The sequence below is a fragment of the Lissotriton helveticus genome, chromosome 8, assembly GCF_964261635.1.
Source record: "Lissotriton helveticus chromosome 8, aLisHel1.1, whole genome shotgun sequence".
NCBI lineage: Eukaryota > Metazoa > Chordata > Amphibia > Caudata > Salamandridae > Lissotriton > Lissotriton helveticus.
This window is the reverse complement of record NC_136069.1, coordinates 66,873,235-66,897,412: the sequence shown is the minus strand read 5'-3', so window position 1 is coordinate 66,897,412 and position 24,178 is coordinate 66,873,235. Positions and strand designations below refer to the sequence as shown.

General features: G+C 47.9%; 1 protein-coding gene across 2 annotated transcripts in view; it reads right to left on the bottom strand.

The window, feature by feature from the left end:
* POLQ (DNA polymerase theta) overlaps positions 1-24,178 on the bottom strand; it is a 478,304-nt gene that overhangs the window by 46,724 nt on the left and 407,402 nt on the right. For both annotated transcript variants that reach the window (XM_078656637.1, XM_078656638.1), the window contains 3 exons: positions 18,946-19,070; positions 13,937-14,093; positions 11,474-11,589 (listed from right to left, as the gene is read on the bottom strand). In XM_078656637.1, coding sequence (XP_078512763.1) covers positions 11,474-11,589; positions 13,937-14,093; positions 18,946-19,070 — 398 coding nt within the window. The remainder of the gene's footprint in view (positions 1-11,473; positions 11,590-13,936; positions 14,094-18,945; positions 19,071-24,178) is intronic.

The window sequence follows — 24,178 nt, the reverse complement described above, 5'->3', positions numbered from 1 at the left end:
TCCAAGTGATGAAAGTGTTGAAAACCCCCCGGCTTCAACTGTAATCGATAATGACCCTATTCTATGTTTTAACAGATTCACGGTATTAGCAGAGATACAGCATGAGGATAAAAATGTTAACCCTAATCGTGAAAATAATATCCCCCCATGCACATGTACAAGAGATGTTCGTGATTCCATAAGCCCCCGTGACAACCCAGGAACTATTAGTGATTTAGTTAACCTAGTCTCTCTACTTAGGGATGAGATTGAAGCTATGAAAAAACTAATTATTAATTTAACTTCAGCTATAATACCAAACCCGGGTGACCCACGATCCCAATCGGGGGTTCCTCAAAAGAAAGCTACAGCTTATCCAACTAAATCCACCAAAGGTACCCTCCCACTAGTAGGGAAAAGTGATTCTAAAATCAGTAAAACATCCCCGACTTGTTTTGGAGAAGGGAGCGCGAAAAGTTCTGCAAATATCCCCACAACCACCAGTAACAGGGCTCAATGCTCCATGAGGGAAAATAAGAAAGTAAATCAGCCTAGCGCTAGCGAGCAGAGGATGCAGAGGGGCCCTAATGGGGGCAGAGGATCACTAGAGCCTTCTCAAATAAAGGAGACAAGATCGATGGAAGGGGTACAGCATGATGGCATCCCTAAAAATCAAAGTAAAGGGCCATTAAACTTTAACTTAGAGTCCAGCAGGGGTCAGGCACATACAAAGGGTAATTTTGCTACAAATATAATATTTATGACTAACGTCCCTAAGCATGATAGGAGGACTGATTGCCCCAGGGAAGGGGTAGACTCTCTGACAAACAAAGCCATTCATTGGCTACGGTACGTCACAGGGTGTAGATCAGTCATAAGGGACGATATAGTTAAAGCAAGGAGAATGAGCCGCCCTGGGGCTGCACATGATGCCATAGAACTAACTTTGATCTCTGAAGACCTAGCGGAGAATCTATTCCAGCTAGAATTTAGATCTAGCCCACCCATTCACTCGGGTATACAGCTGAGGAAGATGCCCCCTCTTCCATTCTCGCTTATCTCTGCCATGCCCACAAGTGAAAATAGGCATAGGTATAACAGATCTAGGCTCGACTCCATAGACTGACCATCAAGTAATGGGACTGGCGAAATATTCATTGAGTGCCAGGGGCCTAGAGATAGTGACCATCAACTAATATGCAGTATGGCCGAGGGGACTGATTATATGGGTCTGACAGCAGTTTGCCCAGTAAATGATGATGTACCCAGCGACAGTGTTGGGGCTGCATCTGGCGAATCTCACCCAGCAGCATTGAGGGGACTGGAATCCCCAAGTGTAAATGGTGCGAGTACTCACGCTTTAGTCACCCCAGTGCTGTTGTGTGAAGCTAGTAGGGCTGGGGGTAGGATAGTATCCTGGAATATAGCTGGATTGGGCTTTAGATTGCATTCACCTGAATGGGTTTCTTTCATAAACAGCTTTGATGTTTGTATTTTTCAAGAGACCTGGGCCTGTGAGCCCCTGTTCCTCCTGGGTTTTTTGAATTTTTCTGTTCCGGCACTTAAGGGTCTCAAGGGCCGGCCGAAAGGGGGGCTAACTATCTGGATACGCCAAGCACTCTTTGACAGAGTGATAGAGCTCCCAACTGGCAACAATGATATCCAGCAGATCAGGTTAAACATGGGAAAAGGGGATATTTTAGATATCTATAATTTGTACGTGAGAGGGTCAGGTGGTGGGAAATCTCAGGTTCTGGTAGCCCTAGACTGCCTGATTGGCTCACAGCCATGTGAGAACAACATAATAATCGCAGGAGATCTGAATATGACCTTTGAGCCTCTTACAGTAGGTGACTGGTATTCAGGGGAAGAAGAGGATTCTCAGTGGGGGATCCCTAAACTGGACTTAAAACCTATAAACAGATGGACAGCTAGCATAATCCAGATTGAATGAATGAATGAATGAATGAAATTATTTATAGAGCGCACAATGGCCAAACGGCTTCCTGGCGCTGAGAGGTCTAGGGAGCAGAACAAACAGGGCCAGGGAGGATTAACAGGGGTAGGCCAAGGCAAACAGGAATGTTTTTAGCGCTTTACGGAAGTGTGAAAAGATAGGAATAGAACGCATAGAAAGAGGAAGAGAATTCCAGAACCGGGGTGCAAGAACAGAAAATCTAGACCCACCAGTGCGAGTTTTGCGGAAACGGGGAACAGTGAGGAGAGCAGAGGAAGATGAGCGGAGAGTGCGGACAGGGGTGTGGGAAGAGATAAGAGAGTTGATGAACGCCGGTGCAGAGCGATCAAGGGCCCGATAAACAAGGCAACCTAGTTTGAACAAGGATCTCTGCAGAATGGGTAACCAGTGAAGGGATTTGAGGACAGGAGTGATGTGAAAGGTTTTGGGCAAGTGAAAAATGAGACGGGCAGCCTGATTTTGGATTGCTTGGAGGCGGCGGATTTCGTAGGCAGGAATGCCCACGAACAAGCTGTTTCCATAATCGAGGCGGGAAGTGATGAGGGCAGAAATGATAATTTTAAGAGATTCAAGGGAAAAGAAACGAGAAATTTTTCGAATCAGCCGAAGGGAGAGAAAACAGGAAGATACTACGGCACTGACCTGGCCATGCTCGTTAATGCAATATGTATCGAAAGAGGGCTTAGAGCATTAAATGGAAGAAAAGTGAGTGACGGTGAAGGTGAAAATACTTTTGACAACGGACGCTCGCAAAGTAGGATTGATTATGCTATCTGCAATATGTGAATCTGGCATCTGATCAAGGACATGAAGGTAGTCGGTAGGCAAGAGAGCGATCACAACCCCCTATGTATCACTCACCTCCTATGGGGTAGGGATTCAGAGGGGCTAATTAATAACGAGGAGGCCCTTGCTGAGATCGTCCCAACAAATGACATGAGGCGGGTGAGGTGGGCCCAAATCAAGATGAAGAGTGAGGTGTGAGAGAGTATCAGTGATGAACTAGATATAACCATTTCTGCCATGGGAACCATAATGAGGCTAGGAAATGAGAAGGTAAAAGATCTTAACGAAATCGCTATTTTGCATGGTAAATTCTTCAAAACTATAAAGGGGCATTTTTACAGGGTAGCATCTAAACCCATAGGTAATAATATACGCCCAAAAAGAATGGGGTGGTATAACGAGGCTTGCAGATTTGCAAGAACATCCCTGGGAACGGCAATCAAAAGAAGAGATCTGACGGCTGTTAGGGAAGCTAGACAGGAATACAAGACTAGTATCCATAGGGCTAAGAAACAATGGGATGAACAGCACTGGCAAGCCATAAAAGCCGCCAATACTGCAAAGGACTCTAGACTATTTTGGAGTATCGTTAAATGGGGGAGAGGAGGTCACCCTGAACCACCATCAAACTATGTAACGCAGAGTAGTTGGTTAGACTACTTTGGTCCCCAATATGCATGCCGCCCTGAGGATAAGATCAGAGATTCTATAGATACTACCATATGCTTAGTCCCTCCCTTCAATAATAATGATGTAGTAGTGGCCCCTGATTCAGTCTCGAGAGGGAAAGCACCCGGACCTGATGGGGTCCCTGCGGATGTTTTTCTTCACGACAAAACGCGATGGGGCAGATATATAATGAACTTGTCCAATGCTGTGGCGCTAGGGGCCCCAGTACCAAAGTCTTGGCAAGGGGCCGTAATAATCCCTGTGTACAAGAAAGGTGACAAAACACTGCCTGGGAATTACAGGCCAATTAGCCTACTAGACACGGTACAAAAGGTGATAGGAAAAATGACTTTAGAGAAAATAATGGTCTGGGTAGAAGAAGAAAACATTCTGTCTCCTTTTCAAGCAGGCTTCCGCAAGCTAACTAGCAACACAGACCAGATATTTTGTTTCACTTTACTTCATTGGAAGATGGTACAGCTAGGGAAAGCCAGCCTCTATGCTGCTTTTATCGATTTACGAGCTGCTTTTGACCTAGTCCCTCGCTCCCAGATGTGGAATTTGTTAAGGGAAATGGGTATGCCGCTGGAAATTCGAACGCTAGTGATGAGGCTACACGAGTCAAAGTATGCAAAAATACAGTGGGGGAGGCTTGGGCAAGTGACCACTGAATTTTCAGTAGAGCGTGGAGTACGCCAAGGCTGTGCTATGGCCCCCACGCTCTTCTCATTGTACATTAACGGAGTAGTGGAGCGTATGCTGTTGGGATCTGTAGATGCCCCTACCTTGGCCGGAGTGAAAACTCCGATTTTACTATTTGCAGAGGACACCCTCATTATATCAAAAACCCATAGTGGATTACAGCGAGCTCTGAAGATCTTTGAGGGTTTTTGTGTTGACCGTGGACTAGAAGTCAATGTAACAAAGACAAAGCTCATGGTATTCAATCCTCACCCCAGTTTTAAAGGGAATTTTTACATGGACGGTCAAAAGGTGGAAATGGTATCGGACTTTGTTTATCTGGGCATTCATGTAGCAAAGGGCGTAAAATGGGGGAAGCACACAGAAACGGCGGCTCTCACACTTCGTCAAAATGCAGGTACTATAATTGCCGAGCATAAAAAATCTTTGACTAAGCCGATAAAACCAGCACTCCAAGTGTACGAGGCGAAAGCCCTTAGCTCAGCACTTTATGGTGCTGAAATCTGGGGCTACGAAAAGCTAGCCTCATTAACACTTGCTGAAAACAAATTTCTGCAAAATCTCATTGGCATCCCTAAAAGTACACCCATGAAACCATTGCGCTATGAATTAGGCAGGAAAGCCCTATCAGATATGGCCAGACTACGACCTATTTTATATTGGCGCCGTATCTGGGTTACTCCTGAACTCGCGCACTATGCCCAGGGTTTCTTGGATGTAATTAAAATTGATAAATTCCATAAAATAGGCTGGCTAAAGGAATTGCCCAAAACACTGGGGCTAATGGGCATGAAGGAGTTGTGGGAGAACCCAGAGCTAGCTCAGTTCTCATCCAAAGACATTTTAAAATAAAAGTATTGGGAAATGGTAGCTTACCGGAATTGGAAGGTCGCTACCTGGAAGCGAAAGTTTCGCCCAGTCTAGAGCCCTACTGGGATGTCATTAGTAAGCCTGGGGATAGGAAATTATATTTCCAGCTTAGAGTAGGGTCGCTCCCAATTAGATCGCTAACAGGTAGATGGGATGAAGCTAATTCTAACATTTGTCCGGCTTGCAAAAATGAAACTGAGACCATTGCCCATTTTCTTTTTGTTTGTAGGGCCTATTCAATCCCCCGACGTGTTTGGCTGAGAACGATGTGTAAATCGCTAGGCACGAGGGATAGCAAGGTGGCTCTAAGATTAATGTGCACCAGCACTTTGCCGGTTATCTCTGTGGCGGTCGCCAAATTCTTGGGGTGGTCATGGCCCATTAGACAGAAATACTTACTGTGAATGAACTTTTGCCGTGATTAAATTATGCTTCCTAGTTCTTATCTATTTAGATAATCGGAATGCTTAGATTATGCTATTTGGGCACCTATTGGAATCATCTTGCAATTATATGTACTTCGATTGTTTTAAACTTGACTTTTAAATAGTGTTGTCAAAACGCTTCTTCTTAATTATTCTCAGCAAATATTGGAGTTTGTAAATGTATTTTAACATAGAACAAAATTGCTTTCTTTAATAATGTATTATGCTTTTATGTGTTTTATCTCGAATAAAGCAAACTTGACTGACTGACAATTGTAAACTATATTTTAACACCTAAAGACAATATTCTGGGTTGTCACATATCATTGTCTCTACTGACAACCACTACCATTTTTAAACAGACTCCTTGAGTACCATTTAGTTTATTTTAATATGCACTATCAATTACATGCACTATACCTACACAAATCTACACCAGCAGCCCCATACTCACACTTCACATACAACATAAAAAGAAAAGATCACTGGCAAAGAGCCCCTTTGTGGTGCCTGACAGACATTGCAGCGCCGGCCCGAGGAGGAGCATGCCCAATGATCAAGCATGACACCCTTCTGGGTGTATGAGGGCTCTTGCTCCTGAGGAATCAGTCTCCCCAGGCTGATTCCTCAGCCTATAACCTACTGCACGCTCCTTACTTTTCTTAAAAAGGAACTGCATACCCCTTTGTTGTGACGTTTGATCTAGTGAAGAGCACGTATATGCTAGACCTATAAGCTCCTAGTCCCCTCTCTTTGGATATATTATATTTTAACATGTTTATGTGCTTTTATGGTTCTATCTTAAACTGAATAAAGCTTTTTTGTTGATGACTGAAGAACTGTGGCTTAAACTGGATCGTCGAGAATCTAAAGGATTAGATAACCATCAGAGATTAAGGTTTGTAGGCTGGAAGGAGAGGAGAGTTGTTTGCTGGTGATTGTCGCAGTGGGTTGATGTGCTTCTGAGCTTAGTGGCATAAACAACTGGGGCGAACACTAATATGTAGAAAGAGGGTGAGTTGGCCGGAGGAATTAACAGGCTTTATAGCTAGTGGAGGCTTTAGAAGCAGACACTGTGGTGATCTGGCAAAAATAACCCAGCACGAGGAGCCAGGGCCCAGGACAGGTCAATTGTGGAGAACCCCCATTGATTCAGGACAGTCCTGTAGCTGGTGAGCGATCAATGGGTGTCCCCAGGGCAGGAGTTGGGTGAAGCCAGTGTGATTAGTGTAACCTTTAAGTCACTTTTATCGTGGTGACTGTGCAGTGTTGAATAACTGTGAAGTCTTCCTATTGGTGTTGTAGCGAGGTCAGCCCAAGACTGTGGCATGGAATTGGAGAGAGACTGGTACCATTATATGAATATAAGGACTCCTGCTCCAGAATCTATGTTTTCGATCTAAAAACGGAAGCATGCATCAGCAAATTTCCAACTATTATTCTGCTGACCCTATGGGGCAGTGTAGCACTGGAGTACATTCTGGTTAAAAGGTGGACTCCCTGGTACCTCAACCTTAACACTGTAAGAGACAGCCGGCGCAATCATCATCAAGGGAACCGTGGATCGGAGTACAGAGTTAGATATTCCAACACCAACCAATTTGGAGCTGAAACAAATCATGCGGGCAGGCAACCGATCCATTTGAGCTCAATGTAAAACCGCTGCGCCAAGAAATGGGCAAAACAACGGAACGCATGAACAACCCATAATGAAGGATCTTCGAAGTATAGGATGAAATCCAAAACTGTGCTGACCGAGTTACACAGCACAGTGAAACAGCACAAAGAAAAACTCACTAACCTGGAAAACAGTTCCAGAAGGAATAACATGCATCTACTAGGGCTACTGGAGGGGACAGAGGTGCAACTTATGGAACTCCTTTTGGACAGCTCGTGCCCTTCATGTTCACAAATCAGGATAATAATAATAATAATAATAATCCACATTTGTATAGCACACAATCACCCGTTAGGGTCTCTAGGCGCTGGGGGGCCGTCGGGAAGATTAAGCAAGCTATTGCCCAGAGTCGCATGGTGCTGGGCTAACCTGCCGCCGGAGCCGGGGATCGAACCCTGATCCCCAGATTCCAGCGTCAGTCGCCCTGGCCGCGGCGCCACACCTCTCCCAGGATGAGAAGGACACCAGCACAGAAGCACAGAAGCTCCACTGTGAAACATAATGATTAGGCTCCAAAGATACCAGGTTAAAGTCTGGCTGTAGCTCATTGACACTCCGACTTTGGTTTGGCCACCCAAAAGAAAAGATTAACACTTGATAAACTCAAGTAGCAGATGAGAGAAAAGGAAACACCGTATGCTCTACTGCCACCAGCAACACTGTGGATAGATGTCAAGCATGAAAGTTGAGCTATGTGACAGGTAAATGATATGGGATATACCAGTCATTATTATGATCCCCAAACAGGCAGCACTACAGGCGCACAGAAACGACTTCAGGCAAGAAGGTTTAGTTTCTTTTGGATTTCAATTGCATAGGTACAATTGGTTATAACTCACTGCCCCCCTCCCCCCTCCCCACCCACTACAGCTGTGGATTAGGTGAACTGTCTTGGGGCCTAATAAAAAACCCATCCTTTGTGCCCCGACGAACAAGAGAGGGTGGGAACATTTGCTACAGGTGTTAGCACTATTGAAGGGAACGGATTGCATCTAATTGCACCATTTGCTTTGACTCTGCTGGGGTACAGTCAAACATGAAGAAGGGGTTGGGGGAGGTTTAATGTTTAGCAATTATGCTTAAACATGATGCCATCACTCAATGAATGCTTCTATGAGCTTCAGATACTTGCAATAATGTAAGTGGGACAGGATTGATTCTGTTCTAATATCTTGGAATGTAAAGGAGTTGTGAAACCAGAGAAAACTAAGTCTTACTTAGAGAAGAAAGGAGTACATAACACTCATCTAACAACTGAGAACCACAAGAAAGTGAGCAGGTAGTGGAGAGGTGATAGACCTATAAGCCTTAGTGTGGTCTTCGTCTAAATGTCCTGCCTAACTCCTCCATTTTTGCTGATACCCACAGTTGGCATTTTGCTCCTTTAAGCACTAATTGTATCTGGGGCCCAGATGTATCAAACAGTGTTACCCATTCTGTGTCTATGGGAAAATGTGTTCATACATCTGGCCCTAAATCTTTAAAATTGCATATCTCCAGTTCTACAGATTGACCTTTTGTCGTTTCCTATCAAATGATTATTATATTTTTCTCTAATTCTTCTAAATTGGTGTGTGATTTTTCTTGTGTTGTGTTTTCACTTTATTTACTGCTGGAAGTGCTGTAGAAGGTAATTTACACCTTGCCTATAAGTTAAGCGTGACTGTTTTGTGCCAAGCTATCAGAAGATTAAGCATAAGATAATTTGGAGTTGCTTGACAAAAGTTGTGGTTGCTGCTTAAGTAGGGTTGCACCTCCCTAAGCCAGTAACCTTATTTCCTTCAAGTGGTTTGAGTTGGTATTCAGGATTTAGCTCCATGATTACTCGACTGCAAGCTGAAGTGTGTGCAACTAAAACACAGGTGTCTCAGAGACTGAGGGGGTGCCACAGCACAACTACTAATATATGTTGAGTGCTGCCATTGATGGAATATGTGAGGGTGCAGCAGCGCCTTTCGCAGTGACCAGCCAGGATGCTCACAAAGTCTTTGACCCTGTTGATTGGCAAGTTCTGGTTAATGCCCTGGAACAGTATGTATTTGGGGAGGGCCTTCTGCAATGAGTGACATTGCTCTACACTGCTGGGTCAGCAGGGTTAAGACCAATGGGATGATAAGCTAACAGTGGCTAATCTCCAGGGATCTAAGGCTGGGGTTCTCCTTGTTGCAGCTCATCTCTGTGTTGTTAGTGTCCTCTAGTCGGCTGAAAGCGGAGGCACTCTCAGAACGAGTGCAGGTAGGGAACACTTCCCATATTGTATCTCGCTATGCAGTTATCGTACTGGTGATTATTCAAGACCCTGTTAAGGTGTTACCAGCAATGCATGGCACAATGCCAGGGATGGTACTGATTATGGTATTTCAACTGAATCAAAGTGTATCTTCTACAACTTACTGGATGCCAATATCAATCCTCTGCAGCAGAAACGGATAATACTGCACTCAGCCCCTTTTAACCCCTTGCATGCTGATAACGGCCCCTATCCATCATGCACTACGGCGCTCGTGTGCTGATGACGGCTGGGGGCCATCATGAACCAGCCCACTCGCGATTCTGCCGCACAGGCGCAGAATTGCGGCAGCGTGCAAGGGGTTAATCTGTCTTGATTCTGTTCCTGGCAGAAATGGAGAGGCTCCTTCCTTAGATCTTGCAGGAGGCTCCATATTTGTGTCCATTTCTCGCCTCCTCCGCCGCCTAAGGGGACTTCGGAGTGCAAGTTGCTGACAAACCCTGCCTGATGGACAAAGATGTCGGCTGAGATCTAGGCCACCTGAAGAGCTGACAATTCCCAGGCAGCATTCGACATGGGCTGCTGGCCCTGGGCTTTACCAAGATCAGGCAATATCCAGCTCAATGTCATGTCGCTAGATATGCACCAGCAATGCTAGAGCTGAGGTGTGCCTACGAGGGCAGCTGGAGCCCTCCACCCCTGGAGGAACGCGGCTATGGGACTAATGGGAAACGAATCTCAGTAGGCAGTAATAAGAGAGGAAGGAGAGAGCAGCTGTAAATGCCTTCTGACTCACTCAATGAGGGCCAGACGTGCACTATCTTCTGCGCAATATGCTGTCAACACCAAAAGCAGCAATAGAAATGTTTGGGCGTGTAAGTACCAAAAGGCAACTGTTTATGAGACCAAAAAGAAAAATAATAACAGTAAAGTTACCAAAATAAAAAAATATATAGAAAAAGCATTAAAAAAAAAAAAAGAATAGTCCTGCAAAATGTTGGGGGCTGAACCAAAAAGTGAGAGATAGCACATGTAGACAATGCCTGAAGGGTGCTCACCCAAACATGCCAATGGCAGAAGGCTGACCAAAAGTCTTTTCTGTATACACGTTAGCGTATGCATATGCTATGTCAGGTGAGTGGTAGTGACAAGAAGCCTTGCCAGACTGCTAAAGCAGTTGGTAGCCAGGCCTAAAAAGAAGATGTTTAGAAGAAATGTTGGTAAGGAGGGTAAAAACACATCACCTTCCCCGCAAAAAAGATTTCCTAATATTACTATTAGTTGCAAGAGCCCCAAGTCCCCCCAATATTGAAGGGTGGAAGTAGAGAAGGAGTGAATAACCCAGTGCAGAAGACACCGCATGTTTCCCACCCTTAATAAGCAATTTCCTCACTTTCCCGTTATCCATACCAAGAACCAGGAGAAGAGGCAACCCTCGCCGCCAACTCTGGAGTGTACCCAGCTCACTGAATTGACAAATACTACCAGACTATACAACTTCAGAGAACGAGTTTAAAAAGCACCATGCTTAAAAGGAGTATTAATTATTGTAGCAGGATTCTGAGAGAATAAGATTTTGCCTTGAAAAAGTTCTCTAGAACGAAACACGTTAGCTGGTTGCATTTTCTCATTTGTATAATTGAAATAATAAAGATTTATTGAATAAGAAAGATACGTGTGGCAAGTAAATCTTCCTGAATTTGGACCACCGCTTGGGAGAAACAACTTTAATGTACACTACTAAGATTACAGAAGACATTTGAAATTTAGTACAGTTACACTATCAGAGTGCTGAGTGCTCCTCCTGCCTACAGAATATGCAATTCTTTCATTAATCTGGGGACCACAAAACACATATGCACCGAAAAGCCTATCGGAGAGCTAGCACTGTAAAGTGGCATTAAAAAGACATGCGAGCAATTGAGAAATGCACGTCGAGACAGTGTAAAAGACGTAAAAGTTTGCACTCAACGCCCCCCAATGCACTACCTTGTATAACGTATAGTCTGAAACTAACAAGTGTCATCGGTATTCAGCAATGTTGTAAGCAAATAACAATAAAAAAAAAAGATGTGAGCATACACAAATTAACAAAATACAAAGGCAATGATTGTGTTGCCCTCACATCAAAAGGTAAATGAGAGCTGAGCTCGTACCTGAATAGCATCATCCTCTGCAGCCTCGTAAATGAGTTCATCGTGAAGTTGCAGGATAAAGAAGGCGCCACTGGTGGGCTGCAACAATCCTTTAAGTCGCCTTCGCTCTAATTTCCCTGCAAGAAAAAGAAAACAGTAAACCTCCTTCGTAAGGCTGCCTGATGGTGATTATCATTGAGGCATTACTAATTTTCAGGTTTCCATCCCTAGAGTGACCCCAGGGCAGTGGTAGTCTAGATGAAACATCTGGCATCCACATGACAGAGGTCTCTATAAAGATAATACCAGGAGGAGTTGATTAAGAAAAGTAACCTTTAAAAAAGATACTTAAAACAAGTTGACAAAAATAAACCCTATATGTCAAAACACCCCAACAAACCTACATGATTGCTCATAAACCTCACCAATGTCATTGAGATGTCCATCAACCGGATGAAACAAAGGGAAGGGGTATGATGGACAATCAGAAGGACAGGAGGTTGGTGGAGCAGGACCAACCAGCCATGGTATACCGCAGGGCGGATGAATGCTTCTGAGGGAGGGGTAGACAGGATCATCAACAAGTGTGGTAGACAAAGATGCAGCAGCACTACCAAACTCCACTATATCTGGTCCTATTTAACATTTGGTCTCATACCCTTCCCCCATGCAGTTACCTGCCAAGTCGGCCGAGACAGTCAATGAATGAGGAGGGGTGAAGCGCTGACCCATTCTTGTGCCTGGTGCCACGGTGCACTCAGGCAACTGACCAGGAAGGAGAGTGTGCACAAGGTGTGCTATCTCGTCTGGTCCTTTTCTTTGTCCCGTTAAATGTGGTGGAACCACTGTCTATACTCTTCTACTTTCTCTTGCTGTACATGCTGCCTCATGTTGCAGCTTTCTTTGTCACCTTGAGTATTTAGTCCATATTTGCAGTATAAATTCTTCATTTGCTGTGTATAATCGGCAGTGTGTAGCATTTGGTAATCACACATCTATTACAACTTCTACTCTGGCAGTTCTTAGACACCCTTTGGGCCTGGTCCATGCTAAATAAAACATAAAAATAAATTAAATAAGGCAGACTTCAGCTGGATGAAAAAGGAGAGCCATGGGTGCCGAAATGGCATTTTAGGAATATTATCACGGAGCAACCAGTTAATAATATAAGTAAGTGAAATATATTTTAAGTGGACAAAACACCTTTTTCGTGCCAGATAACGGTTACTGATGTTATTTCTTAACAACCATCTTTGTGTCATAACTCTGCTTGCAAAATTTCAGAAAAAATTCCTAACCTGGTTGGATATCTCAGTGCCTTGGTACAGGTATCAGAGCGCTTTACTTGAGCACCGGTTTCGTGACAGGCACTTTAACCCCTTCGACGCTGATGACGAGCTGGGCTCCTCATGAGGTAGCCTCATCGCACGCTGATGACGAGCCCAGCTCGTCACGTAACATGCGCTTTTGAAAATCTCAGCGTACGAGCGGAATTCCGCCCGCACGCATGCGGTTAATTTTTGTTAGGCACAGGTAGATTAGGTGATTTGCCCAGAATCGCAGGATGCTGAGCGTAGTTGCCTAGACTCAAAATCGGTTCCACAGCTTCGAGGTCCACCGCTATAGCCATAAGGCTACATCCTCTCCCCATCTTCGGACAGTGAAGTGATGAGCTGTGTGTCCTTGGCGTAGTAGATGATGTAGAGTCTCTGTGATCTGACGGTGGCGGCCAGGGGTGTCGTTTAGGTGTTGAACAGGGTCGGGCTTAGGGAAGATTCGTGGGGGACTCTGCAGATGATCTTCTTGGGCGCTGAGACTAAATAATTTTGTTCTTCTCACAGAGACTTTTAGACAAATATTCTTGACCATTTCAACAGACACCAAAGCAGTGCACTGCTTCAAAGTATAAGACAGTGTGGTTCAACTTGTTGATTTGAACTTCACTTCACTTCACTTCCAATTCAAACTTTGGATTGCTTTTGGTCAATTTTGTTTTTACAACATAATACATTTTTTCTCATTTTTATCAATTCTCCAAGTGTATGCCTTTCCTTGTTTTATTACATTTTCAGCTCATATCCAACATTGTGTGGATATTTAAGTTAAAATCTTTGAAATTTAGATGCACTACGATTTGACTACACTAAGAACCTACAATTTATACAAGGAAAGACGTGTTGCTAGAGTCAAGTTACAAAATGCAAGTCAAGGATTCCTTACAGAAACAGTTTCTCTCACCCAATATTAGACCATTCCCATTGCAGACACTCCTGGTATGCTTTTCTCAATATGATGAAGTTTGCTATGCAAAAGACAGGAAGGCAGTAGGTTTAGATGGAGGGGTCCATGACAAAGTTGTGCCTGCCATATTTCATTATAAAATGTACCTTGTATAAATGTATTTAATTGCAAAGCTTTTATCACTGCTGAGTTTTAAGCCGTACAATGGCTAAATGACAACTTGAAATCAATGTAGGTGCATACCCGTCCGATCGATCTTGACCATGCTCTCCAAGTGTCCATGAGATTTGGCAACCGAAGGGAATACCTGCTCGAGCCGCTTCTGAATGTTCACTGTCGCCATCTTCACAATATCCGCAGCAGAGCCCTGCACAGTGGTGTTCACAGCCTGACGCTCTGCCTAAGGAAAAGATGAACAAGGGGTTCTTATTCTGAATACCACACGCAGCCGCATCTTATAGATAATATACACTTTCATGAGATCAGGATAACTACAGAAGGCGATGCACCATCTCAAGAAGCCTTGGATGAATGAGACATGTGATGCCTTTCTTTTTTCCCAGTTTAAAGAGCTTTATTGAAGCAAATAAGAACATAGGTACAACATTACAGCAATAATTGTAGGGAAATGGCAAAAACTGATGCCTTTCTTAATACACTCACTGCAGGAACTATCAGTAACTGGGCCAAGTGAAGCCCTCAAGGGTATAGGTCAAGCCACAGTTACTACAATAATTACAGCAGCCAGGGGTAACAGTGTCAGTTGTGGTTTCAATAAAAACACACATCGAGCAGCCTGGGGTGACTATCAATAGTTCAAGTTCAAGTTCAAGAATTTGTATAGCGCACTACTCACCCAGAGTGTCTCAAGGCGCGTGAGGGGGGGGTAGGTAAATTACTTATCGAATAGTAAAGTAAAGTAAAGTCCACATTTGTAAAGCGCACAATCACCCGTAAGGGTCTCTAGGCGCTGGGGGCCGTCGGGAAGATTAAGCGAGCTATTGCCCAGAGTCACATGGTGCTGGGCTGACCTGCCGCCGGTGCTGGGGATCGAACCGTGATCCCCAGATTCCGGAGTCAGTCGCCCTGGCCGCGGTGCCACACCTCTTCCTTAGTCAGGTTTTTAACTGCTTTCTGAAGGAGAGGTGGTTCTGTCTAAGGCGGAGGTGAGTGGGGAGAGAATTCCAGGTCTTGGCCGCTAAGAAGGAGAAGGATCTTCCTCCCATGGTGGACCTATGGATGCGTGGGATTGCGGCGAGGGCTTGATTGGATGATCGTAGTTGTCGGTTGGGTGTGTAGAAGGACAGTCGCGTGTTGAGGCATTCAGGTTCTAGGTCGTAGAGGGTCTTGTGTGCGTGGGTAAGGAGCCGGAAAGTTATTCTTTTGTTGACGGGAAGCCAATGCAGGTCTTTCAGGTGGCCGGATATGTGAGCTTGACGGGGGATGTTCAGTATGAGTCTGGCGGAGGCGTTTTGGATGCGTTGGAGTTTTTTTTGCAGTTTGGCTGTGGTTCCGGCGTAGAGGGTATTTCCATAATCCAGTCGGCTAGTGACCAGTGCGTGGGTGACTGTCTTTCTTGTATCGGTGGGGATCCAGCGGAAGATTTTTTTGAGCATGCGTAGTATGTTGAAGCATGAAGATGAGACGGCGTTGACTTGTTTGGTCATCGAGAGGGAGGAGTCTAGGATGAAGCCCAGGTTACGTGCGTGATCTGTGGGTATGGGTGCTGTTCCCAGGGCCGGTGGCCACCATGAGTCGTCCCAGGCAGAGGGGGATGATCCTAGGATGAGGACTTCCGTTTTGTCCGAGTTTAGTTTTAGACGGCTATTTTTCATCCACTCGGCTACTTCTTTCATTCCTTCGTGTAGATTGGTTTTGGCGATACTTGGGTCTTTGGTGAGGGAGAGGATCAGCTGGGTGTCGTCTGCGTAGGAGATGATGTTGAGATTGTGTTGTCGTGCGATGGATGCGAGGGGACTCATGTAAACGTTGAAAAGGGTGGGACTGAGAGATGATCCTTGTGGTACGCCGCAGATGACTTTGGTGGCCTCTGATTTGAATGGGGGGAGGTGAACTCTCTGGGTTCTTCCGGTGAGGAACGAGATGATCCAGTCCAGAGCTTGTCCTTGTATTCCGACGTTGCTGAGGCGTTGAATGAGGGTGCTATGACAGACTGTGTCGAAGGCGGCGGAGAGGTCAAGTAGGATGAGGGCAACTGTTTCTCCGTTGTCCAGTAGCGTTCGGATGTCGTCTGTAGCAGCGATGAGGGCGGTTTCGGTGCTGTGTTTGGCTCGGAATCCAGATTGTGAGGGGTCGAGGGAGTTGTTGGATTCCAGGAAGTCGGCGAGCTGTTTATTGACGGCTTTCTCAATGACTTTGGCAGGGAATGGGAGGAGTGAGATGGGGCGGTAGTTCTTAAGTTCAGAGGGGTCTGCTGTGGGTTTCTTCAGAAGGGCGCTGAGTTCGGCATGTTTCCAGCTTTCCGGGAAGGTAGCGGATTTGAAGGAGCAGTTGATGACATCTCGGAGGTAGGGTGCGATGATGGAGTCTGCTTTGTTGAAGATGTGGTGGGGGCATGGGTCGGTTGGTGAACCTGAGTGGATGGAGTTCATCAGGCGGATGGTGTCTTCAGTAGTGATTGGGTTCCAGGCATGAAGGTTGTGAAAGTGCAGTTTTGATTCGGGGGTGGGTGGAGTGTACTGATCTTCGGCCTGGTTTTCAAAGCTGTTATGTATGCCGGCGATTTTGTTGTGGAAGAAAGAGGATAAAGAGTCGCAGAGATCTTGGGAGGGAGTGATGTCATTGGTGCCGGTGGAGGGGTTGGTAAATTCTTTGACGATGTTGAATAGTTCCTTGCTGTTGTGGGCGTTGTTGTCGAGTCGATCCTTGAATGCTGATTTCTTGGTTGATCGGATCAGTTGGTGGTGTTTGCGGGTGGCGTCCTTGAAGGTGGTCAGGTTGTCAGTGGTTGGGTTTTTTCTCCAGGTTTTCTCGAGGGTACGACATACCTTCTTGGATTTCTTAAGGTCATCGTTGAACCAGGGAGCCTTTTTGCTACCTAGTTTGATCTGGTGGTTTTTCAAGGGTGCTAATTTGTCAGCGCTGTGGGAGATCCAATGTGTGAGTTTGGTGGCAGCTTGGTTTGGGTCCGATGATATGGCAGGGGGGTTTTGATTAAGCGATGTGAAGAGTCGGTCGGTGGTGATTTTGCTCCAGTTTCTTCGAGGGATAGGATGTGGGTTGTGTTTTTTTTGTAGTTGAAGTGAACGCCGCTGTGGTCTGTCCAGTGGAGAGCTGTGGTGTGATTGAAGGAGATGTGTTTGTTGGAGGTAAAGATAGGGTCGAGCGTGTGTCCGGCTAGGTGGGTGGGGGTGTCAACAATTTGTTTGAGTCCGAGATTGGCCAGGTTGTCCAGAAGGGTGGTGGTGTTGCTGTCGTTTTTCTTTTCCAGGTGGAAGTTGAGATCTCCCAGTAGAATGTAGTTCTCGGAGGTGAGGGCATGTGGGCTGATGAAGTCAGTGATGTCTTCGTTGAATTGTGTGCGGGTTCCTGGTGGTCTGTAAATGAGGGTGCCTCTAAGTGTGGTCCTGGGGTCGGTGTGGATCTGGAAGTGGAGGTGTTCGGCGGTCGTGAGGTTATCGTCGGAGCTGGTCGTGATTCGGATGGTGTTCTTATGGACGATGGCGATGCCTCCTCCTGTTTGGTTAGTGCGGTCCTTTCGGATAATCTTGTAATTGTCCGGGATGGCTATGGCGATGTCGGGCGCTGAGGAGGCGTTCATCCAGGTTTCTGTAAGGAAGGCGACGTCCGGTGATGTAGTTTCGAGTAGATCCCAGAGTTCAGTGGCGTGTCTGTGGACCGAGCGGGTGTTCAGTAGGATGCACTTCAGATGGTTAGACTCGGAGCTGTGTTTGAAGGGATTGGATTTGGTGTAGGTCCTGATGCAGGTGAACTTGCAGGAGCGGCAGACGAATGGTCCATGGGTGTGTCCTGGGGCGGCTTCGCAGCATTGAGGTGTGCGGCCGGGGTTAAGGCCTGAGAGGGTAGCGGCGTCATACGATATGCGGGAGGAGTGGGTTTTGCGAGGACCAGGGGGTCTGGCGCTGGGCGCGGTCCAGGCGCGGACGGGCGTAGACGGGCTTACCTTTGGCGAACCTTCGGTGCGCATGGGGCGCGTTCGCGGCGCGTGAACGCTGCGTGTCAGCTGTTCTGATATATGTCGATAGTGGAGGGGGGCGGAGCGAGGGAGGGTCAGCTGGGAGTCGGGAGCGGGAGGGAGCTGCGGGCTGGGACGGCACAACAACAAGATGGCAGCAAAAACGAAAGTTAACAGGACGAGGTTGGGGTGGGCAGAGGCGCAGGCACAATCAGGCAGAAAATAATTTATAAACAAAGCGACCTGCAAGTTATACAAATATAGCGTAACGCTAAGATCTGGCAAAGCTGCAATTATTGAAATCGGGGCACACTTAGTAATCGGAGCCAATTACAAAGCAGAAGCACAAGCAATAGCTGCGAGGCGCTACGATACCAGCTGGAGCCAGGGAGCGTGGGGGAGCAACCGCTTCAGACGGAGTCAGGACAATCAATCAATACACTTGTAAAGCGTGCTACTCACCCGTGGGGGTCTCAAGGCACTGGGGGGGGGCAGGGGGGGTGCGGGGGGGGGATTATGCCAGGATATGACCCCATTAATATTCCAATTAGAGAATCTATCTGTAACTGTGCAAGGTTATAACCCTATTAATGCAAAAATTACAGAGCCTATGGGCAACTGCCATGTGTGCTCCCACTTGTCCAGAGAAATCGTGGTAAGTGATGGGCTGTCATTACAATAAATGAGCAGCACTGGGTAACTATGTGAAGCCCCTGCTCGTTACAGCTCCATGGGAGACTGTGTCGGGTCACACCCCATTAACACAACAAATACACAAATCCGGTAGGTATGTGCAACTGTGTCAGGTGATGCCACCACTACTGCATGTGCTGTACATGTTCTCTTTACTCCTTTCATTAAAATAATTAACCATTCCAATTTCAGACATTGCTCCACCTGGTTACCAGTAGCCAGCATTTCCTTTCATTATGGTGAAAGCACCAGTCTGAGGCTGGAGCAGTGCAGTTTACGATTATCCAAAACAACAATGAACCACTCTTCGTTTCCAGACCACTTGTCTCAGCAAACAACACGTACAAAGGCCACTGCCTGGAGTAGACCCCACTCTTGTACTAGTACTACACAGGCCACTCACATGTGCTCTACTATGATGGTTCGGGTCCTTGATCGCCGGCAGGTACCGACGTCTCCCACGAATGGTCTGTACAAAGCCATCTCTGGTGCAGCTTTTCACCGTGTCCTTCAGGAATCTGTGAATCCCTAGAGCAGAACCAAAGGTCGGGATTAGATAAGAGACTATGTGGTCAGGTGAAGATCCAAAAACAAATAAAAGCGTAAACCCCGCGGATATAGAATACCAACGGGATGAGGAGGTAAACATGGAAGAAAAGGAAAGAGTTCCTTTTCTAAAAAGACCCCTCACTCACCAACCTAGTTGGTGACATGCTTCATCATTGGGGTTAAAAACCGTCTTTTTTTAACTCCCTAAAAGTTTAATAAGGAGCAATAAGACAATGGTTAAAAACAGAGTGGCACACCAAGTTAGGTTAGATTGACCTGTGGTGTGTCTGTCTAAAAAAGTGATCATGGTGGTCTACATGTTTCAATCAGTGCATGATATTAAACTTTTAGGGAGTTAAATAAAGACGATTTGAAACCCCTACCTTTTCACTCACTTGCACCACTGTTGTGAATAATCCTGCTCCACTGTAAACAGGTGTTGAAGCACACCGGGGTAGCATTCGGCTACTTGGGTGGGACCCCGATGGTGAAGCATGTCACCAACTAGGTTGGTGAGTGAGGGGTCTTTTTAGAAAAGGAACTCTTTCCTTTTCTACCTCCTCATCTCGTTGATATTATATATCCGCAGGGTTTACTCCTTTATTTGTTTTTGGTTCATATCCCAGGGGGACATGGAGTATCCCTTGTAAAAACCCTCACTCTCTATTTGTTAGACAGTAGTCAGGTGAAGTTCACCAGCAGACTCAGTGTGGTAAGGCAAAGGTTAAAGAGAAAGAATCTAAGGAGAACTGATGTACAAGTTACTACTTGTGTAACGGTATATCTGTAAGAGACATTAGTTAGTGATAGATTCCTTACCTTAGAATATCCCCAGGCGTCAGACTGGATCCGGAATTTTTTTGCGTAGCAGTACCCATGCGCGTCGGTAGGCGTCGTCCGCGGCTCCTCGTCCGTCGTCGCCGCCGTGATGATGTTGTCAGAGTACTTAGACGCCGCCTCCGCGTGCTGACGTCAGTTCTTATACACAGCTTTTCCGCGCCAGAAACGCAGAGCCATGATAAAAACCAACACTGGTGCCATGAAACTAGGGCCCTGAAAGGGGCTGACCTTAACCCTAGATATTGGTTCGCAGAAAGGGGAGGATGGGTGGGTCGGTAAGGAATCTATCACTAACTAAGGTCTCTTACAGATATATTGTTACACAAGTAGTAACTTGTGCATCTGAAAGAGACACGTTAGTGATAGATTCCTTACCGTAGAATAGATACCCCAGCAATACCAACCCCGGTGGTGGGTCTGCGAACCAATTATCACACCAGAAAGTCCTGGAGGACGGAACGGCCAATGAAGCCATCCCTCCGGACTTGGCTGTCCAGGCAGTAGTGTCTTGCGAACGTGTGCAGCGAGGCCCACGTAGCTGCCTGACAAATGTCCTGCAAGGGGACTCCCCGGCCCAGGGCAGTGGTAGTCGCCGTGGCCCGAGTGGAATGGGCCCTCAGCCCAACAGGAGGTTCCTTTTTAGCCAAGGAGTAGCACGCCTGGATGCACAACACGATCCACCGAGAGATGGTCCACTTGTGCACTGCCCGTCCCTTCTTAGCGCCCACGTAACCAACAAAGAGTTGGTCATCCACCCGGAACTGGCGTGTGCGATACAGATAGTATGAGAGCGCATGTTTTGGGTCCAGACGGTGGAGCCTATCTTCCTCTTTCGAGGGATGCGGAGGCGGAAAGAAGGTGGGCAAGGTGATGGACTGCCCGATGTGGAAGGCTGTGACTACCTTGGGCAGGAAAGAGGGTTTTGTCCGCAACACAACCTTGTCCGGATGGACAGAAAGGAAAGGAGGTTTAGAGTAAAGAGCCTGGAGCTCACTCACTCTCCTGGCAGAGGTGATGGCAACCAGGAAAGCAGTCTTAAGTGTAAGAAGACGGAGAGGACAGTTATGAAGCGGCTCGAAAGGAGCGCACATCAGGTAGGTTAGAACCAGTTTCAAGTCTCACTGGGGCATCACGAAAGGAACAGGAGGGAACATATGAGTGATGCCCATTAAGAATCTGTTAACAATCGGGGACTTGAACAAAGAAGGCTGATCAGGTAGCCTTAAGAATGCGGAAAGGGCAGAAAGGTAGCCCTTGATAGTGCCCAGAGCAGAGCCCTGCTGTGCAAGAGAAATAAGGAAGAGGAGAACCTTAGAAAGGGGGGCAGAAAGTGGATCCACAGCCTTTGCTGTGCACCATGCCACAAATCTGTTCCACCTGCAGGCGTATACCGACTTTGTGGAGGGACGCCTGGCTGCCAGAATCACATTACAAACTTCAGGAGGCAAGTCAAATGGCCTCAACTGTCGCCACTCAATCTCCAAGCATGGAGGTGGAGACTGGACAGGTTCGGGTGGAGGACCGTCCCCTGCTGCTGCGACAGAAGGTCCTCCTGAAGAGGCAGACGAACCGGGGGATCGACTGACAAACTGAGTAGCTCTGGATACCAGTACCTTCGTGCCCAGCCCGGAGCCACAAGGATAACCTGGGCCTGGTTGCGCCTGATCTTCTTCAGCACTCTGGGCAGAAGTGGTATAGGCGGAAAGGCGTACAATAGACCGCAACTCCACTCACGACGAAAAGCGTCTCCGAGCGAGTGCCGCTTTGGAAATTCCAACACGCAGAACTGATGACATTGCGCGTTCTCTTCTGTGGCGAATAGATCTAACCAAGGCTCTCCCCACTGCAGAAAGCGGCCTTGCGCCACGTCCCAGTTCAGACGCCATTCGTGATCCATCATGCATCGACGACTGAGTTCGTCCGCCCTGGCGTTCAGGGAACCTGCCAGGTGTTGAACCACCAGGGTCACGCCCTGATGTTCCAGCCACTGCCAGAGGGGATGAGTGCCTTCAGTGCAAGTCGGATCGCCTGCAGCTCCAGAAGGTTGATATGGAGCTGGGACTCCGCCGAAGACCAGAGGTCTCTGATCTCTGCCTCTCCCATGTGGCCTCCCCAACCCTGGAGGGACACGTCCGTCACAACTACGTGTTCTGGTTGGGGTAGGGAGAGGGATCTGCCGCTGACCCAATCGCGGTCCGAGAGCCACCACTGCAACGGTCTTGCAGTGCCCTCTGAGATCAAGACGTGGTCGGACAAGTTGCCCTGATGCTGGGCCCACTGAAACTTCAGGTCCCACTGCAGAGCCCGCATCCGCCACCTGGCGTGATGCACCAGAAGGATGCAGGAGGCCATCAGCCCCAGAAGCCGCAGCGTCAACATGACCAAGACTCGGGATAAAGGCTGAAAGATCGGAATCAGAGCCTGAATATCCCGAACCCGCTGTTCGGGAGGATAAACCCGAAACTGTGCCTAGTCCAGAACCGCTCCGATGAAGAGGAGCTTTTGAGAGGGACACAGGTGTTACTTCGGCACATTGATGGAAAACCCCAGCAGGTGCAGGAGGTCGGCCGTAGTCTGGAGGTGGCTGACGACTGTCTGGGGCGAGCCCGCCTTCAACAACCAGTCGTCGAGGTAGGGGAAGACTGAAACCCCTAGCCTGCGCAGATGAGCTGCGACCACCGCCATCACTTTCGTGAACACCCGTGGGGTGCTGGTAAGGCCGAAGGGGAGCACTGTAAACTGAAAATGCTCGTGGCCTACCGTGAACCGCAGGTAACGCCGGTGGGCCGGCAGGACTGGGATGTGAAAATAAGCGTCCTGCAAGTCCAACGCTACCATCCAGTCTCCAGGTTCTAGGGCAGCAAAAACCTGAGCCAACGTCAGCATCTTGAACTTCTCCTTCCGGAGGAAGCCGTTGACGTTCCGTAGGTCCAAGATAGGGCGTAGGCCCCCTTTGCCCTTCTTGGGTACCAGAAAGTAGTGGGAGTAATAACCACACCCTACTTCTGGCACAGGAACGCGCTTGATGGCCCCCTTGGCCAAGAAGGCCGTAACTTCCTCTTGCAGAAGTTGTAAGTGATCCCCCGACACGCGGTGGTACTGCGGTGGCATGGCTGGAGGGGTCGCCTCGAAGTGGAGGGAGTAGCCCCTTTGGACGATTTGCAGCACCCACCTGTCAGATGTGACAGTGCACCAGTGGAGGTGGTGATGGCGAACCCTGCCCCCCACTGGCGTCACATGGGCCTTAAAGCACGGACTAGGAGGGTTTTGAGGGGGATGCTGCAGGGGCAGGTGTGGACTGGCCTCGCCATTGTCCCCAACTGCCGCCACGGCTGTTTCCACGTCCGCCACCGCGCTGGATGGTAGTCTGCGGCACGTGGCTGGCAGAATGTGTGGGGGCACCCCCTCCTTGGCCACGAAAGGGGCGAAAGGCAGCCGTTTGCTGGCGTGGGGCCGAGAGGCCCAAGGACTTGGCCGTAGCCCTGGAGTCCTTAAACCGCTCAAGCGCATAGTCTGCCTTGTCGCCAAAGAGGCGACGGCCATCAAACGGCATGTCCATAGTGTGTTTTGGACATCGGCCGAGAAATTGGCGGACCTCAACCAGGCGTGACGACGAATCGCCAGAGTCGGTAGTGTCCAGCCCACACTGGATGGAATACCGTGCCGCATCTCGGCCTTCCACAAGGGCCTGGCCGAGTTTAGCCCGTACCTCCACCGGGCATTCTGGCAGCACGGCCGCGACCGTGTCCCGCAGAGAGTGGGTTTAGCGGCCCAAGAGGCACGTGGTAGTGACTGACCGCAATCCCAAACTCAGGGAGGAGAATACCTTTTTTCCGTAAGTCTCGTACCTCTTGGATTCCCGGTCGGGGGGAGCCGAAGGGAATGCGGTCTGGGAATTGGAGGCCTGGATAACCAGGCTCTCAGGGGTGGGGTGGGTAGAGAGAAAGCAAGGGTCACCCGAAGCCGGGCGGTGGCGTCTGGCCACGTTCCTATCCACAGGCTGCCCTGTGGCGGGCCTGGACCAAGTGCCCAAAAGAACGTCTGACAAGGCCTCATTAAACGGCAGCAGAGGCTCGGCCGAGCTTGACTGCAGTTTAAGGACCTAAGTGAGGAGGTTAGTCCTCACGGCCGCGACGGGGAGCTCAAGGCCCAGGGCCTTGGCCGCCCTCATCAGCACCACGCTATAGGCAGCCCCCCTCCTCCGTAGCCACGTTAGGAGGGGAGACAAAACCAGTGTCGGGCGAAGT